At 30.3% G+C, this 19,959-nt stretch overlaps 2 protein-coding genes across 4 annotated transcripts in view; one reads left to right on the top strand and one right to left on the bottom strand.

Moving 5' to 3' along the window:
* The window catches only part of LOC123272603 (protein cueball), a 95,390-nt gene that overhangs the window by 26,848 nt on the left and 48,583 nt on the right, over positions 1-19,959 (bottom strand). For all 3 annotated transcript variants that reach the window (XM_044739533.1, XM_044739518.1, XM_044739526.1), the window contains exons 3-4: positions 16,101-16,902; positions 15,226-15,543 (exon numbers count right to left, since the gene is read on the bottom strand). In XM_044739533.1, the coding sequence (XP_044595468.1) occupies positions 15,226-15,543; positions 16,101-16,902 (1,120 nt within the window). The remainder of the gene's footprint in view (positions 1-15,225; positions 15,544-16,100; positions 16,903-19,959) is intronic.
* LOC123272646 lies at positions 17,826-18,608 on the top strand. Its single transcript, XM_044739587.1, has 2 exons — positions 17,826-18,134; positions 18,469-18,608. The coding sequence occupies exons 1-2, from the start codon at positions 17,879-17,881 to the stop codon at positions 18,528-18,530; spliced, it is 318 nt and encodes a 105-aa protein (XP_044595522.1). The 5' UTR covers positions 17,826-17,878; the 3' UTR covers positions 18,531-18,608.

Here is a 19,959-nt window from a genome sequence, read left to right on the forward strand (position 1 = left end):
TTGTGTGGTAAAAATAAATAAATATTTTTGTAGGAAATTGAACGGCCTACAAAAAAGGTTTGATATAATTTTTCGCTACGTCAACTCAGTTAAAAGTTATTCGTAGTTAAAGTTCAACTTAAAATAATATTACGATGACTTTCACAATTTTTTATACTTTTTAACAAAAAATCGGCTTAAAATCATAAAACAACATATTTTTCGTGATTTTTCTCGTTATTACTTCCCAAATTTATTAAGAAAAACTTATGTTATAATACAACCTACTCCCAATACGAATTGCGGGGGTGGGTATTAACAATGAAAATTTTAAAATTACTAGCTATAGTTCCTACAGACTCTTAATTTGGTAGTATTCTTTTATTTGTCATGTAGAGATCATCTCAATACGGATTTCAATAAATTCTACTTCCAATAGGGATTGCGTGGGTGGATGTTAGAATGTTTAATTTCAATTTCCAAACTGTAACTTTATATTTCCAAATAATAGTATCTATGGACTCAAAATTTTGTAGGAATCTTTTATTTATGTTGTAGAAACCATCTCGAACAAAATCTTATGAAATTCCTTCCCCCTACAGGAGTGCAGGCGTGTTGATTGTCAAAAAATACAGTACATACAGAAATAAAATTTGATAGAACCTCAAGAGAAACAGGAAATTCCAGAAATGGCCTCCAGGGTTAACCGATTTAAATATTTTTTTTTCTTAATAATTAGATATCAGCTAAAAACAAATTTCGCAATAATTGACTTCATATGCTGGCTGTGTCAGAGAGATGTGTAGAATAGGAAAAATGTTGTTTATAAACTGGGACTTTTTGAGACATGAAATTTAGGACAAGTCTATTGGGCTTCAATAAAATTTTCTAAAAATTTACTTACAAAAATCGTCTCTCTTGCAGCAGGGAAAAAGTCTTTGTAACGTTTTTAAAACTTGACATTAATGATAGTTATTTAGTAAAAGGACTAAGAATTTTACATACATGTTATTTTTGCTGATCACATATCCCGTAAATTGTTCTTATTGCGAGATCGCGGGTTTGCAACATATGAAAATGAATGCATTTTCCAAACATTTGATGTATAAAAAATAAATTTGGCTAATTATTTAATTAGAATTTGTAAAAAACATGTTGAATTTATTTTCTATAAAAAATTGATGTCACTGAGAAAATTTTAAACAGAAAAATTCTTCGCATTTGAAGCTACACTGATAGAAAATCAATCTTGATTCAAGAAACTTTTTTTCTTCAAAACTTGAACTCTTGAAACTAGATATAGATATATTTCTTTCAAGAATTTTTGTCTCTTGGTTCAAGATAGGCGATAACATTGATTCAAGATGTTACCGACTTGTGTTAAGAATGCCTTTTTTATGAGTCATTATTTAATTGACTTATTTCCAAGAAATAATTTTTATTTGGTATAACAATTAAAGACTATTTAGTTTTTGAAATATACTTTGATGAATTATTTTAAGTTTTTTAAACGATAATGTTATTTTGATTGAAAAACTTAAATGTATCGATTGAAGATAATACAACTCTTAAGCCAAGAAAATCTAAATCAAGACAAGAAATTCTTAAAGCAAAATAATCATTTGTCTTCCAAAATAAATTCTTAGATCAAGAAAATATCTCTTGAGTCAACATAAATTTTCTATCAGTGTAGATAGATTTCAACTTCACTTATAAGACTTGCAACGACTTTAACTAAAACTTTCAATGCTCCATTTGGAATCTGTGCAAATCAAAACAATACTCCAATTAAATTTCAAGTCTAGATCTAAAAATACAATTCTATAAAGTGCTCAGCGAAGCAAGCGGGTAACAGCTAGTTAATAAATAATCTGAACAAAAACAGTTTTACTGTAAGAAAAATCGCGCCAAATCCACGTTCATAAGACTATTAAGAAAAAAAAATTTGTCTTTTTCTTTACAAAAAGATATAAAATTAAAAAATTAAAAAATCCAAGTAACCAATATGATTGCTTATGATTTTCGGAAATTAAAAAAAATTTTGTTGTAAATTTAAAAATTAAAAAAAAATTTTGTAACGTATTTAGTGTGCGCGGTTGCAAAATATTTTACTTTTAATGAAATTCGTAAAATCTATTTACTAGGACTCTAAAAAAATTAAAATACACAATGACTCACACCAAGTACGTTCGCGATTTTTTTTTACAGTGAAACTGTTTTTGTTCAGATTTTAGTATTTTTTGTAATTATAATAAAAATTTACAATTGGTACCAACTTAAATCTCGCGTTGGCTGCATTTTTTATAACAAACTATCCTCTTGAAGCTACAGCTTATATAAAAATAATTCCAGCGCACCCTGGCGGGTGTAGATGCAAGTTGTGAAATATCTTTTTTAACTGTAGTTTCCCATCTAATGAAGGATTACTATGCATTCTCGAATTATTTAGTCTGTGGCAGATCACTTTACCCATCGAAAAAAAGTCAGGATCGAAATTTTTGCGTTGCTATAGTTTGTGCTGATTAAATTTAGTAATTTCAAGTAGATTAATTGTTATAAGTGAATATGATTAATTAATAACAGTAAAATAAAGTATGAATTACTGTTATAATATACAATTTAGGAAAAAAAAGTACCGTAGAATTAAATAAAATTTTGCAACCTCAAAATACCGTTTTGCTTACAGTAAACATAGTCGGTAGTCTGGCGCTCCGTTGACAACGGATTTGAACGGAACTTGGCGCCAGATTCTACCGAATCTGTGGATAGATATAATCGCATCGAAAATCTTTACAGTACTTCCGACTACAATGAAATCAGTTTTCAACGCTTTCATTCTAATCGTGTGCTTTATAACATACGTTTCTCTATAAATTTGGGAAGTAAAAACAAGAAAAATCACCGAAAATATGTTGTTTTATGATTTTAAGCTATTTTTTTGTTAAAAAGTCTAAAAAATTGTGAAATTCATCGTATATTATTTTAAGTTGAACTTTAACTGCGAATAACTTTTAACCGAGTTGACTTAGCGAAAAATCATATCAGACCTTTTTTGTATGCCGTTCAATTTCCTACAAAAATATTTATTTATTTTTACCACACAATAACTCGTTGAGATACGTCAAAATTCAAAAAAAAAATTCCCTGTGTTATTTAACTGGGAAATCAAAATCACCATGTCACACCCTTAGATAGATACGTTAACAGCTCAAACTCCACCAGAATTTTTTTCCGTCATCCTGGACGATATTTTCGTAGTAGCTAAAGAAAAAAAAATTAAAAGTTTTTTTGGCCCACCCTAATGATTATATACAATTATACATGATTATATAGAAAAATTTTTTCTCGCGTATTAAAAAATAGACCTGGTCATAAGTACTGACTTTTTATTTTATGTGCCTGTGTTATTAGGAGAAAACGGGCAAATAATGAATGTAGTGCTGTACAATTTGGCCGACTAAACCGGCCAGAAAGTTTAACCAGGTTAATTAGTTCATCAGCCAGCTGGTTAATCCTAATTAACCAGTTAAACCGATCAACTAGTTAACCGGTTAAATTAGTTAAACGGTTAACTGATTAACCAGTTAAATAGTTAATCGGTTAAATAGTAAATTTACATTTTCCATTATATAAATAATAAATTATTATTAAATCTAATATTTTTACATAATTAAACTAATATTTATTTATTTTATGTTTTAATTTAAGATAATTATTTATTATGGACATTTATATAACTGAATGATAATTTTTAACATAATATTATGGTTCATTCCATGTCAAATCGACCAATGGTTAGAATCGACCCCTTTCGATTTGGATAAATTTAGGTCAGAAGATTTCTTTTATCATATAACGGAGTTCTGCCAAAGGAAAAAAAAATTTTTTTTTCAAAAGATATGCAACTTCAAAATTTCGCGATTTTTCCAGTTTTTCAATTTTGATTTTGTAATATCTCGAACGCTATTATAGATACAGGGATGGCCTTTCGTTTGTTTGAAAGGGAACACTTGGGGCTATTAAAAAAATGTTTGGGAAAATATTTTGAAAAATTCTAAATTTTGAATTTTTGGAAATCGTCAAAAATGACGATTGACATTAAAATTTTGACTCAATTTTTTTTTCTAATTCCTTGTATTAATCTCAAAAGATCCTAAAATTATTAGAAGTGTATTTTTTGTTTTTTTTTTTTTCTAATATATGAATTTTTGAATTAAAAAAAAAAGATTTTTTTTTGTTTTTTGCAACTTCTAAATAAGGTAAAGTTAAGCAGATGCATAGTATTGTAATTTTGAGCATTAAAAAATCAAACTTGGTGAAAGTAATTCTTTCTTAATTCAAATTATCATAAATACTTGATACAATAAATTTTTATATTTGATCAATATTTTTAGATACTTTAGGGGAGCAGCGCCACCTACTTCAGCTGAGAAAAAAATTTTCTCACCTTGAGAAAATTTTTCTCTTGAATATTTGATACACATATTATATTATTTTAGCGTGCGATTATACATATTGAATAAAAAAAAAAAAATGATTCAATATTATTTGATCTTTCCATTTGACATGTTAATCAATAAAAATATTAATAAAAATTTACTTCTATCTTTATATTTAATTTTTTGGAGCAAGCGAGAAATTTTTTCAAGACAAGAAAATTTACTTCTATCAAGAATTAAATTTGTTGGAGCAAGAGGCTGAATTTTCTCAAAACAACAAGATTTTCTTGATTCAAATAAATTTTCTTGGATCAAGATACGTATTTCTTAAAGCAAGAGAATTAATTTAGTTTAAATAAGTGAAATTTTTTATGTCAAAATGCGACGGAATATATAGGAATAAGTTCTATTCTTTTCTCTCCGTGCAGGGAGAAAAAATGAGACTTTATTCCTCGTACAACGAGAGGAAAACCGAACTTTCGGCGTCAGTAGGAGAAAAAAAATTTTTATCACATCTCTGACTATGCAAGTCTGATCAGATCTATCCGGAAAAAAATGATCAGACTTGACCATGCCTGTTCATGTATGATCAGGCCTGAAATTAGACATGGTCATTAGGGTGGGCCGAAAATCCGCTTTTTTAGAATTTCGTTCAGTAATAGCAAAAATATTGTTCATTAAGTTATAAAAAAATTTTGTGTGAACGGAAAAAATTTTTGGTCACCATCTCAGGCTCGCCGATTGTAGTCAAAGATAAAAATGCTCAAAAAATTTTTTCATTAACTTATTTTGATCGGAAATTTTATGCTCTACAAAAAAGTTCCTTACACAAAATTACGTAGCACCCATAAATTCAGAGATAATCCCAATTTTAGTATCAAAATAGTAGATTTTCGCCATTAAAATAATCTTCCCGGGAAAAAATAAATTTGCCTAATCAGATATAGTTATATATAATCACTTATATATAATTAGACCTGAAAATTAGCCAGATCTAATCATATATAATTAGCTATAATTGAGGTTATAATTGAGGATGGTTTTACTTGTATCACTGTAGAGTATTTTACAAGGGAGGGTGGGGAAATATTGTCTCTCCACTTTTTTCTCTGCAATATAATTATCAACCCCGTCATTATAACTCTCAACCACTTTTTCGTCCCCACCCCCCTGCATGTCGGAATTTTTTCTTTCATGCCCGACACACATGTGTTGCGACTGTGGCCGACTTACGCGTTATAATCACTACCTGCATTTGCATTACGGTCTTAAATAGTATGGAGGTACTTCTATAATGACATTTTACCTCCATAACTATATTGGAAAACCACAGAAAACCTGACCGGTACAGAGGCTGGCAATGAAACGCACATATTCTTAGTTTATTGAAAAATATTGGTGCATGCCGGAATCGAACCCTGGTCCCACTCGTCCAAAATGCAGGTCTCGAGCCGATTAGGCTATTGCCAACCTTTTTATAATTAGATATAATTATCTATAATTATTTCTATAAAAATAAAAAAAATTCACCGTGAGCGGGGATCGAACCGGGGACCTGACGCTTTAAAGACTAACACGCTACCTGATTACCTACAAGACTTACTGGAAAATTAAAGCTTGAAATACCTACAACTAATGCAAATCGAATATATAATCGATTTTTATAAGTTAAATTAATTAATACAGTTCCATTATTTCATCCATAAAAAACTATAGTTTAAAAGATTATTAATCATTGGAGTAGCAGACTCTGAGATGAAAACAGAGAACGTTTTATACACTTGTAACGGGGTGGTTAGCCCTGTCCAATTGGTCACCCCTTTCCTCTTTGAAAAGGGCGCCACTGGGATTTTATACTCGGTGTCCCAGAAACCGGGGAGCATGAGAAGGAAAGATCGGGTCGTGAGAAGTTGAGAAAGGCTGAAAAATTAATACTGAGAAACAATTATTAACAATTTAATTATTTATTCAATGTAAACGATTTTATTTTAACAAAATTCCTTAATAATATTACCCTTAAAATTAACCTATCAATTACTTAATTGTGAGGACCTCTCACCTACGCAGGCACTTGCCAAAACTTACAACTAAATATCCTTAAATTCTTTCAACTATAGATCATTACGCATCTATCTTCTTAATTTCTTAACTCTACATAGACCATTACGCATCTATCCTTAATTTCCTAATTCAATCATAGACCATTACGCATCTAGATTCCTAATTTCTAAATTTAATCATAGACCATTACGCATCTAGATTCTTAATTCCTTAACCCTCGTCCAACTGACGGAATAACAAACAACATATTTTACCCAATAAAACTTCTCAATATTTCGTATTTTCCAAAATTCCAAAATTACGCCTAACAATTTCTTAACACAAAATTCTGACCTTCGATTTTAATTCATTAAATTCATTAATATATCTTCTTAACTAAATTCATTTCCAACTCACTAAATTTTCTACTAAAGTTATCAATCAATTTATTCTAATAAACCCACTGATTTATTTCATTTCTTGATCTCCACTAAATAATCTTTAACAAAGCTCACTACATAATTTTCTTAACAAGTTCGGTAATCAATTTTCTAAATTCACTAAATTTCTCAATAAATACATTCGCTAAATTAACTAAATTAATTAAATTTAGCCCACCGGCCTAAATCTAATTTAACACAATTTCTTAAATTCAACTCTGAAATTCTAAAACGTCTCAACAAAATTACCACCGTGGAGCATTATAGAATGACTTTCACTAACTTAATTTCAATTCTTAATTCTCCTTAAATAAATTCTAGGCGATATTTCTTAATTAATTTCTGTCTCGAAAATTCTTAACTAAAATTAATTTATCATAGCCAACAGGCCTATAATAAATTACTTATAAATTCTTTACCAATAAATTAACAACTTATCTATTAAATATAAAAGTCCAGCGACAAAACTAACTACTTGACCTTGACGATAGAAACTAAAGTACGAATTTGCTAATACAAAGATGACCGCTCAAGAAATTAAATTTAATTATTTTGGCCTCTTAATTAAATTATTAATTAATTTGGCCTAAAATAACTCAGAATACCTGACAACTGAAACCGGTACTCCAGCGATGAAATCTTTTCCCAGTAGAAAGAAAATGACGGGATCAGCTCCACTGTGCCTACTGACTTCCAAGGCTCCAGAAACTCGTATCTTCAAATTACACCCAGCTCCCCAATCTTATCCTCGATCAATTTATCCTAGAAATTCCAGTAAATAAATATTTCGAATAAGACGAAGATCGTCAGCCAAATGGCCTAACGACAAGTAATTTTTAACAAAATACCAGACAATAAAAATTAATCGCTTCGTTCCATTCGTGAAGCCTTAAGAAATCAACTACTTACTTGTCTCAGAAAAATATCCCACGCTGGAACACAGTTACCCAACGTACTCGCAAAAATTTGCCGGAAGAAAGAGAGTCTTGACACAACACCCGGCGTTTTTATAACCTCTCCTCGTGCTCTCCAACTTTCCTATCTTCGCTCCCACGCTTCATTTTCCGGGGACTGTAGTAGGGACTTTCGATTAGCACGCCCGGTGACAAGTCGAAACTACTTGTCAAAAATCGAAAGGTAAAGGAAAGCCCTGACCTACCGTGCGTTAATTTAGTGGTCGATAATGACCCCGGGAAGTTCGATTTTCCCTGTTACACACTGATAGAAAAACAATCTTGATTCAAGAAACTTTTTTTCTTCAAAACTTTGATTCAAGATGTTACCGGCTTGTGGTAAGAATGGCGTTTTTTTGAGTCATTAATTTACTTATTTCCAAGAAATAATTTTTTTTTGGTATAACAATTAAAGACTGGTTAGTTTTTGAAATATACTTTGATGAATTATTTTAAGTTTTTTAAACGATAATGTTATTTTGATTGAAAAACTTAAATATATCAATTAAAGATAATATAGCTCTTAAGCCGAGAAAATCTAAATCAAGACAAGAAATTCTTAACGCAAAATAATCATTTGTCTTCCAAAATAAATTCTTAGATCAAGAAAATATCTCTTGAGTCAACATAAATTTTCTATCAGTGTAGTAATCACAAAATGCATATATAATTATTTATGATTCATATATAATTATATATGATTTCCGTATAATTACACTGATAGATAGATAGATAATAATTTTATTGGATTCTGGAGCCTAGGCTCCCTCAGAACCATCATCAAATATACATTTATAATTAGTGTATGATGTACAGAGTTTTAGAAACATAAAAATAAAATCAAAATAAATATAGTAATTAACAGTAATAACATGTTAATCATGCTTATAAATAATACTTGTGTTATACAAAGCTCAACAACCTTCAATAGCAGTAATAAACGTTCAATATAGCAGATCAATACTTTTGGAAATAATAATCATAGCACAGTCTACGGAATATTTCGAAACTTTCGGCTTTTGTAATTTCAGCTGGCAGCGCATTCCAGATGCGTATACCACGAACAAGAAACGAGTTATCATACATACAACAATTAGATCTAGGTAGCCACAGATAATCTTCCCTTACATCGATTCTACGCAACGCAACCGGCAAAAATTCTATGTGACATTTAAATAGCTGACGATAGTTTAAATATATTTCTTTGTAAAAGAGGCATGCTATAAAGTAGTTTCTTCTGTCACTCAGCTTTAACCAACCCAGCCTCTTAAAGTACGGAGTAATGTGTTCAGCCCTCGCAATTTTATAGATATAGCGAACACAGCAATTCATTTTGCGCTGTAATCGCATTTGCGAGTCATTAGTAATATTGCAGTAAGCCGCACAACAATAATCAAACACTGGGAATATTAACGTGGTGACAAGCTTTATACGCAGTTTTTCGTTGAAGATTTCATTATTAATCTTGAACTGCGCCAGAACCCGCATTGCCCTGTTACAAACACTCATAACCTGATTTTCCCAGGTGAGAGTGCTATCAATTAACACGCCAAGATACTTAATTGTCGTATCGTAGTGAATAATGCAATCATTTACGCGAATACAATCAGCATACTTACAATTATTACAGTTAACTTTAACTCTACTACCAAAAATCACAGCTTTTGTCTTCGATGCATTTAACTTAAGGTAATTGATATTGCACCATTCTAAAATTTTAACTATTTCCGCATTCAGGGCAGCAACACATTCATTTATCTGTTCTGGATAGCAGGGCAAGTATATTACTAAATCATCAGCATAAAGCAAATATCGACAGCTCAGCTGTTGAGAGAGATCCGAAATATAAAGCGAGAACAATAAAGGGCCAAGCACACTGCCTTGTGGCACACCATTTAATACATTCCTCCAAGAGGATGCGCACTCATTAGCAAACACCTGCTGCTTTCTTTGAGTCAAATAAGACCTAACCCACGTAATGGCATCAGTAGAGAAATTCATCAATAACAACTTGTGTAATAGTCTTTTGTGATTTACAGAATCAAAAGCCTTACTTAATTCAAAGAAAACAGCTACAGTGACTTTAGATGCATTTATTGCCAAGCGAATATCATCACAGAGTTTTATTACAGCAGTATGTGTATTTAGCCAGATAAATTACCCAAGGATCATCTTCCAAGCAAGGAAGAAATTGTGAGGTATTGTAATTACCTAAGACAAGGAAGAAAAAACGAGAATCAATTTGAGCCATCACTTTCTGAAATTGCAAGTATTGTAGCTACAGACGTAGAGAAGTTATTCTCTATGATTTCTATCCCAACAGTTTCAACGAAACGAATTATCCAATTAATAATTGCTCAACATGAAAAATATTTGAAAGCTAAAAAAATAGTGAGTAATAATCGTCATTCTTCGTCATCTGGACAGCAAAAAATTAATGATTACAGAACTGATTCAAAAAAACTATTCGATGTAAGCTCTTGTAAATGTATTGAATTCAGTATCTGCAATTGTCCAGAAGAAAAATAAATACCTGTCACTCAACATGAATTTCTCGCAGATCAGAGAACTACACGCTTACGAAAAATCTTCATATCTGATCAGGCCTGAAATTAGACCTGAGCAGACCTGTTCATATCTGATCAGGCCTGAAATTAGACCTGAGCAGGCCTGTTCATGTATGATCAGGCCTGAAATTATACCTGATCAGACCTGTTCATGCCTGTTCATGTCTGAAGCATTAAATACGCTCAGACCTGATCAGACCTGTTCATGCCTGCTCATGTCTGTTCATGTCTGAAGCGTTAAATACGTTCAGATCTGATCAGACCTGTTCATGCCTGCTCATGTCTGTTCATGTCTGAAGCCTTAAATACGCTCAGACCTGATCAGACCTGTCCATGTCTGATATCTAGCCAACACTGAGAGACAATTTTATTTAATAGTAATGAAATTTTATTACTATTTAATAAAACGTTTATTTGGCTAATCCCAAATAAAAATTTATTAAATATTAATTAAATTTCCTTAAATACTAATAAAAATTTTATTAAATACTAATAAATGTTTCTTAGTATGTAATGAATATTTATCTACATGTAATATAAAGAAAATTCATTAATCAACTAACTAACAAGTATTGATCAGTAATTAATTGAATAAATAATTAAGTAAAATTGAATTTTGTCGGAACTATATTTTGAAATACAAAGTCTACAACTGTTGTTATCCGAGTGGATGTTAATTTTTATGCACTTAAATTTAAAAATTTCACAAATGAATCGATAAGAGTTAGACATTATTTAATAAAATGAAAACAGAAGCAGAAAACCAGACAATGTAGGGACGCATTTGTTAAAAATAAAGACTATGATTTCATAAATTCAATCGAATATTTATTTATTTTTATTATTTAAAATCTCTACATGTGATTCGTCATGAAGTAAACAAATAGGTTAGGTTAGGATGTCTTGTATAAAAATCTTAATACTATTTATTAAAAGACTTTACTGTGAAAATATATTTGAATATATTATAATTAATTGATGAATATTAATTTTTTTTTTTTGAGATTATTTCTTTTAATGACTTAATATTCGTATTAATGACAGCAAACGAAAGCGTCGTTCGTGGTTATTTTAATAAACACATATTAGTATTTAAGAAAATTTTATTAAATACTTATGAAATTTTATTAAATACTAATATAATTTTATTTATATGAAATATAATTTTATTAATATTAACTAAATTTTTTTTCAAGTCCAAATAAACTGTTTTATTACTATTGAATAAAATTCTCTCTCAGTGTGGAACCATATGTTAATGGAGCGAAAAAAATACATAGCCGTTCCGAATAAATCACTGTAATATATGATTAATTATTAATAATTAATAAATTAGGTATAGAACTCCGTTAACTATAAGGATAAATCATGTATAAAATTTGAATTACTTGAAGTAGCTCGAAAGATACTCTCAAGTTAAGATGAATCATTTGGTCAAGAGGTAAAGTGTCAGTCTGAAGAGCGCGAGGTGTACGGTTCGAATCCCCGTCGGCACCGATTTTTTTTTTTTTATGGACCTGATCGAGTCAGACATGAACAGATCTGATCAGACCTGAACATGCCTGGCCAGGTCTGATCAGACCCGGTCATTTTTCATACCTGATCAGACCTGAAGACTCATGCCTGTTCATGTCTGATCAGATCTGATCATTTTTTCCCGGGAAGGTATAACTTAAATGCTTGCGCCACTGCAGCCGATGTAACATCGACTCTATTAGACATAGGACTGATTACTAAAACTGATAAGAATTTGATTACGTTTTATACCAAGAAATAATTCATTTACGGTCGAAAATGCCACTTTTTGAACAAAAATTGGAATAATTTTAATAATTATCACTCGTATAAATTTTACAAAGAAACATTTTGATAGAAAATTCAATTTCCTGTCGAATGGAGAACTTATAAATAGATTTCAAACTAAGAAGATTATTTTAATGGCGAAAATCTACTATTTTGATACTAAAATTGAGATTATCTCTGAATCTATGGGTGCTACGTAATTTTGTGTAAGGAACTTTTTTGTAGAGCATAAAATTTCCGATCAAAATAAGTTGATGAAAAAATTTTTTGAGCCTTTTTATCTTTGACTGCAATCGGCGAGCCTGAAATGTTGACCAAAAATTTTTTCCTTTCACACAAAATTATTTTATAACTTAATAAACAATATTTTTGCTCTCGGGAAAAAATGATCAGACATGAATAGGCATGAGTCTTCAGGCCTGATCAGACATGAAAAATGACCATGCCTGATCAGGCATGAATTGACCTGATCAGGTCTGATCAGAAAGCCTATTGTTACTTTTAATTAATTATTTTGCTTAATTTTATGGATATAGTACTTGATGGAGCATACGCAATTTTCTATAATGAATTAAAATAAAAAAAAAATGATTACATATAATTGTACAGCTGTAACACCAGCAGTCACCCATCCAACTACTAACCCCGCTCAATGCTGTTTAACTTTGGTGATATCCGTGAGCCTTGAAGTTCCCGCCTGCTGTGCTGCTATCTTATGTGACAATAATTTTATGAAGTACATAACGTATCAAATAAGTTTATCATAAATATAATATAAAAATTGATTTTATAATATATTTTGATAGTCCTAATTTATCTATTTAACCGAATCTCATTATAACATCACATTTATTTAAATAATAAAATAAGTAATGATTTTAATATTAGGCAGGAGCAGAGCAGACCCAAACATCCCGCAGGAAATGTAACAAATTTTTTATTTCAAAATTATTTAAACGTAATGATAAAAATAATTTTGCACATTTTGTGATGATCAAAAAAATTATTTTCGTCAAAGAAAAAATTTTTATCATATCTCTGACTATGCAAGTCTGATCAGATCTACCTGGAAAAAAATGATGAGACCTGACCATGCCTGTTCATGGACGATCAGGCCTGAAATTAGACCTGCTCATGTCTGTTCATGGATGATCAGGCCTGAAATTAGACATGGTCATGCCTGTCCATGTCTGTTTATGTTTCAAGCGTTAAATACGCTCAGGCCCGATCATACCTGTCCATGACTGTTCATGCTAAGAAAAATTTTTTGAATATGTTCAGTGTATGTACATTAATTTCGATTAATAAATTTGTAAATTATCAATAAACGGTATATTTTATTATTCAATAAATAAAAGTATTTTGATTATCATTAAAAACCTACCGTAGGGTAAATTTAATTAACATTTCGAAGCATGAACAGGCCTGAGCATATTTAATGCTTCAAACATGAACAGGCCTCAGCGTATTTCCCACTTCAGACATTAACAGGCCTGATCAGACATGAACAGGCATGAGCAGGCCTGATCAGACATGAATAGCCATGGACAGGCCTGATCAGACATAAATAGGTATGAGCATATTTAACCCTTCAGACATGAACAGGCCTGATCAGACCTGAGCGTATTTAACCGTTCAGAAATGGACAGGCCTGATCAGGCATGAACAGGTCTGAGCGTATTTGACGATTCAGGCATGATCATGTCTAATTTCAGGCCTGATCATACATGAACAGGCATGGTCAGGTCTGATCATTTTTTCTCGGGTATACGTTCAAAAAATAAAAAAAAGTTGAAATTAATTTATTATTTAATTTTTCCAAGTCGTGCATTTAATGTTTTAATGCTCAAAATGACAATAAAAATGACAATAAAATGACAATCCGCTTGATGTTTCCGTGTCCCTCGGAGCACTGGGACTTTATTGAATCTCTCTCGGTTATTGAGGTCAGAGTGGGAAAAACGACTGTCGCTTATGCAGGTTTTTGTTTCTCACTTATAGAGGTTTTTGAGAGGTCAAAGTACGGGACCTGAGAATTATTCTCACTTATAGAGTTTTCTCGCTTACCCAGTTCTCTCTTACTCAGGTTTGACTGTACTATGAATCTGCATAACTTTACCTTATTTAGAAGTTGCAAAAAAAAAAAAAAATCTTTTTTTCGAATTTCAAAAATTCAAATTTTAGAAAAAAAAAAAAACAAAAAATACAGTTCTAAAAATTTCAGGATTTTTTAAGATCAGTACAAGGTAGAATACAAAAAAATTGAGCCAAAATTTTAATGTCAATCGTCATTTTTGACGATTTACAAAAATTCTAAATTTTGAATTTTTCAAAATATTTTCCCAAATATTTTTTTCAATAGCCCCAAGTGTCCCTTTTCAAACAAACGAAAGGCCATTCCTGTATCTATAATAGCGTTCGAGATATTACAAAATCAAAATTGAAAAACTGGAAAAATCGCGAAATTTTGAATTTGCATATCTTTTGAAAAAAATTTTTTTATTTTCCTTTCTTGGGCAGAACTCCGTAATATGATATAAGAAAACTTCTGACCAAAATTTATCCAAATCGAAAGGGGTCGATTCCAACCATTGGTCGATTTGACATGGAATGATCCATAATATTATGTTAAAAAAAAAAAAAATTATCATTCAGTTATATAAATATCCGTAATAAATAATTATCGTAAATTCAAACATAAAATAAATAAATATTAGTGTAAATATGTTAAAAATATTAGATTTAATAATAATTTATTATTTATATAATGGAAAATGTAAGTTTACTATTTAACCGATTAACCGTTTAACTGGTTAATCAGTTAACCGTTTAACTAATTTAACCGGTTAATTAGTTAATCGGTTTAACCGATTAATTTGGATTAACCAGCCGGCCGATGAACTAATTAACCTGGCTAAACTTTCTGGCCGGTTTAGTCAGCCAAATTGTACAGCACTAAAAGAATGAACAAAAATATTGTAAAAATAATATATTGTAAACTTACCGGCAAAAATTATTATTTACTTTTTCATACGTCGTGTATAACGGACTCGTACACAAAATTGTGCATAATTGTGTAACATTATCTATTTCTTCACATCTAGGACCCTGAGAATATTTACAAGAACAGACTGGCTTATTATTGTGAATTGTACATTCTCCATCATTGAAGCAATAATTAAAACAAATTTCTTCTTCACATCGCAATCCCTGGTGAGTTAAATGACACTTGCAATCAGGTTTTCCATTAAAAAGTATGCTACATTCACCATGAACACACCAGTTATCACAAACTGATTTCTCACAAAGATCTCCGTTGAAGCTAAAAATATAATTGAATGTTAATTTTTCAATAGGAATACCAATACACCCGGATAGAAAATTTTTAAGATTAATTTAGATCTGTCTTTATCAACTCGCCATCATTTAAATGTACGCCGGCATAGTAAATTCAAAATTGTAATTTACGTATATTTATTTAAATTTACGTTATCTCTATTATCTTTACACATTTTATAATTTGTCGTTTGGAAGTTAATGTAAATCAAAAAAGCTGTAATAAATAGCTTTTATAAAGACAAAATTTATCCAAATCGAAAGGATTCGAGTTCAAGTATTTATCGATTTCACATGGAATGATCCAAGAGTTTTCTTGAACAAAAAAATTCTTTTTTACTTTTGATCTATGGTATTACTTGAATAAAAGAACCACTTTTGATATGGATTGTGTTATGTAAGACATTTTTCTGAAGAAAAGAGCTGATTAAATTCTGAACTATAAGTTGTCATTGATGATTCTAATTATATTGCAAAAAAATTTGAAAATTTTATTCAATTCTTCAAATTTTTGTATTAGTATAACGCACATATTTTAATTACCCTAATTTGCATTGGCATGTATTGGTTATATTATTAAAATATCCATCATTTAAACAAAGCTCTGCGTTTGTTATAACAGATCCATAATGTTCTTCATTGCTTTCCATCACAACGTTATATTTTTCGTTGTCATCACTTAAAACAGAGCGGTTTAATGATGGCTCGCTTTCAAATACAATACATTCAACTTCAGCAATATTATTGTAGGTAATTATCGAAGTAGGATTAGCTTCTCCATTATGATTACGAAATGATTTCCATATTTTTGGTACTTTATCACCTTGTACATTTTTATTGATACTCCAAACTGCCTTATAAACCCAATCTGACCAATAAATTCTATTATCATCTACGGCAATATTGAAAGGCTGTTGATGTTTTCTATTTATTAATAATTCACGACTGGTTCCGTCTAAATTGCTGCGTTCAATATTAAAATGAATTCCTTCACCATATTCAATCCAATACAATTTATTAGATAAATGATCTACAGTCACTGCAACTGGTCGATACAAATCTTTATTTATTACGACAGTATAATCTGTTCCATCAAGTTTTGAGCTTGATATGCTTGGATGAGCTTTATTGCTATTTGCCCAATATAAACGTTGATGACATAAATCTATTGATATTCCTTGTGGGTTTTCATTTATTAAATATAAAATAATTTCTGGCGAGTTCGATGTGTTGAAGAAATTAATGTTCATTTTAAAAATTGCTCGTTTCTTATTATCAGTCCAAAATAAGCTTTGTGAAGATTGATCATAAGCCATATCCATCATTGTCCGAGTATCAACTTTATCTATTAAATAAATAAAAAAAATTTGTAAACATGCATATACATTAGACTGATTCAAAAAAATCGACTATTTTTTTTTTTCTTAAATATATCGAAAATATTGTTGGAAATGATGAAAAAAAAATCCTGTGAAAGTTACAGCCCTTAATATTAATATTAAGATGTCCCGCATGGTAAATTTAAATTTCCCGTATGATTAACATGGAAAAGCTTATTTTTTTGAGTTTAGAATTTTATAACTCTTTAATCGTTTATCAAAAAAGCTAGACTAAATCATTTTCTTGTGTAAAATTGAACGCTCGACAAAAAAGCTATCTATATTATCTAGCTATTCTATATTTTTTTTTGGTTTAACAGATCCTTTTATTTAACTGTCAAATTTCTAATACTGTCGTATCTTAATTTTTAAATAAATTCAAATTAATTTTATTTTCAATTAAAAATTATTTTCATCAATTATTTTATTGATTTTATAAGTTCATAATATTATATATTTCAAATTCATGCAATCAATTTTATTACTTTAATAAAAATGTACTGATTTAATTTTTTTATTTATCGAAGCTAGTTTCACAGTTAAAATCATCGAAGCGCGAAACAGAGAAGACATCGGTTGTACTATTTGTTCTTAATTAACCACACTACTATTCATACCATCAAAAAAGCTTCAAGGACGCCCCCTCCCTTAGTATCTGACCACCTCGCACTACAACGCTCATTATTCCGCGACTCGACGCTTTAACCGAACTTTTTTGATTTGGGTAATAATAACCCATTGTTCAATTGATAACTGTGAGTGACGCGGTGTTCTAACCACCAAATTCGGACTTTGATTGTTGCTATAGTTTATCATTGTTTTTCGTGAATATTTTTGGCTTGTATTTTAAATTCATTTTTTTGTAATTTTGTTCAAGAACAATGGAAAAAGGCTCAAATTTCTACTTGTGAGACTTTAAATGCCATCAATAAGTTATTGAGAATGTTCAAAAAGTGGCAAAGTTTGCAGCGTAGTTATAAACGGAGACAATCATTCACGCAAATCAAAAATGAAACTGTTTTTAAGAATAAGTTGAAGGAGTTATTTGATATTGCTCACACGAAAGCAGTCAAAACCTTAAGTAAAGAGGGAAATGAATTTTTGCTAGCCCAGAGATCATCAGGTCGGCGTGGATTTATTGATAATTTTCCACAAAAACCTCTAACATATGAAGAACTGATGGAGGTAGATGAAGAAAGTATGTATTAATTCAAGTTTTTCACAAATATTTCATGTTAATTGCTGATTGATTAATTTATTGACTTTAAAATATTAAGATAGAAAAAGAATTGTAAACTATGGAGATTTTTTACTTTTCGCATTAAGTAGACAAGCAAGCACTCAAAATCTTTATATTATTTTTACTTCATTAAGTTTGGTTAAAAGTTTTTGGATGCTGCGGTCAAAAAGCAGTATAAAAAAAATCACGGGAAAAAAGCTTTGCGATTTTTATGTTTTTTTACTTCATGAGCTTTCAAGAATATATCGAGCTATGAACATTTTTAAAAGTACGATGTTTTAATAATTTACAGATTCGGATGAACTGGTTGACAATAGTACCATCACTCCAAGCCAAGATAGTAACACTACTTGAAGCCAAGGTACACTAACAACATCACAATCAACGATAAGTCATGTTTCAAATTTCGAAGATGAATTATCTCTGCCAAAAGTGACTTCAAAAATGTCTATAATGACACCTGAACTTGTTGCTGCATTAGATCGCGGAAATGTAAGCAGTAGAAATGCTACTTATATCATAGCTGCAACTTTAAAGATTGTTGGTTATGATCTTAATGATGTTAATTTAAGCTACAGTACTATTCGACGGGCACGTATATCTTTAAGAAAAGGTATAGCTAGAGAACTAAAGGAACAATTGAAATTGGATGATAATTACGTTGTTCATTGGTACGGGAAACTTTTAAGTGATATAGTTGGGTCTGATACCGTTGATAGGCTGCCTATTGTTTTATCATCATCTGATGAAGAACAATTATTAGGAGATCCAAAAATAAATTCTGGGACTGGAATAGAACAAGCAACAGCTGTACATTCGATTCTAGATCAGTGGGGTATTAGTCGATATGTTAAAGTAGTGTGCTTTGATACTGCAGTTACTAACACAGGTAACATTACAAAATTTTTCTCATGACGTTGAAATAAATTTGTAAGATTTACACAATTTCGCTTAAAATACTTTAAGACCATTAACATAAAACTGAAAATTTTTTTTGTTTCTTAAGTTTTTGTGAGCAACAACAAGTTTAAAATACAATTTGCATTATTCCAATATCTCACTTGAATTTTATTTTTTAGGTATTTATCACAGCACAGGTGTTGAATTAGAGAAAGCTTTAGGTCGGGAACTTATTTGGTTACCATGTCGTCACCACATGTTTGAAATTATTTTAAAAAGCGTTTTTGAAGTATATTGGCCTAAACAAACAGGCCCGAACGTGCCAATCTTCAATCGATTCAAAGGTTTTTGGAACAAAATTGATAAATCAAAATTCAAAGCGGGTATAGAAGATACCGCTGTTGATCAAGCTTTGTCAGACATCACTGATGAAATTTTAAGATTCATTGGAGAATATTTGCAGGTAAGATCTGTGTTAAGTGATTAAGTTTTGTTGCATATCTTAAAAAATCGTTGAGAAGAAATAAAGCTTATCAACTTTATCGATTCAAAAATTATTTGTATTTTGGTTCAAATTCATTCATTATTTCTTTTCTTTTCGGCGAATGGAAAATAATAGTTTATGAATCAATATTTTGAATTTTAACTTCTTTGCAGAAATATCATCCAAGGAGTGATTACAGAGAATTTTTGGAGCTGTCATCAGTTTTCTTAGGAGTTGTTCCAAAAGAAAATTTTTCGTTCAAAAGTCCAGGAGCTATGAGTCATGCTCGTTGGATGTCCAAAGCAATATATTGTTTAAAAATATTCATTTTTCGGGAAGAATTCAAACTCACAACTTATGAGATAAATAGCCTCCGAGAAATACGCAAGTTTATCATCA

This window comes from Cotesia glomerata, linkage group LG1 (assembly GCF_020080835.1).
Source record: "Cotesia glomerata isolate CgM1 linkage group LG1, MPM_Cglom_v2.3, whole genome shotgun sequence".
Lineage (NCBI taxonomy): Eukaryota > Metazoa > Arthropoda > Insecta > Hymenoptera > Braconidae > Cotesia > Cotesia glomerata.

Bases quoted from the DNA above. Each gene is read 5' to 3' on its own strand.
- LOC123272646 (XM_044739587.1), top strand. From the start codon at position 17,879: ATGTTCAAAAAGTGGCAAAGTTTGCAGCGTAGTTATAAACGGAGACAA. The intron at 18,135-18,468 runs GTATGTATTAAT...AATAATTTACAG, and splicing joins GATGGAGGTAGATGAAGAAA to ATTCGGATGAACTGGTTGAC.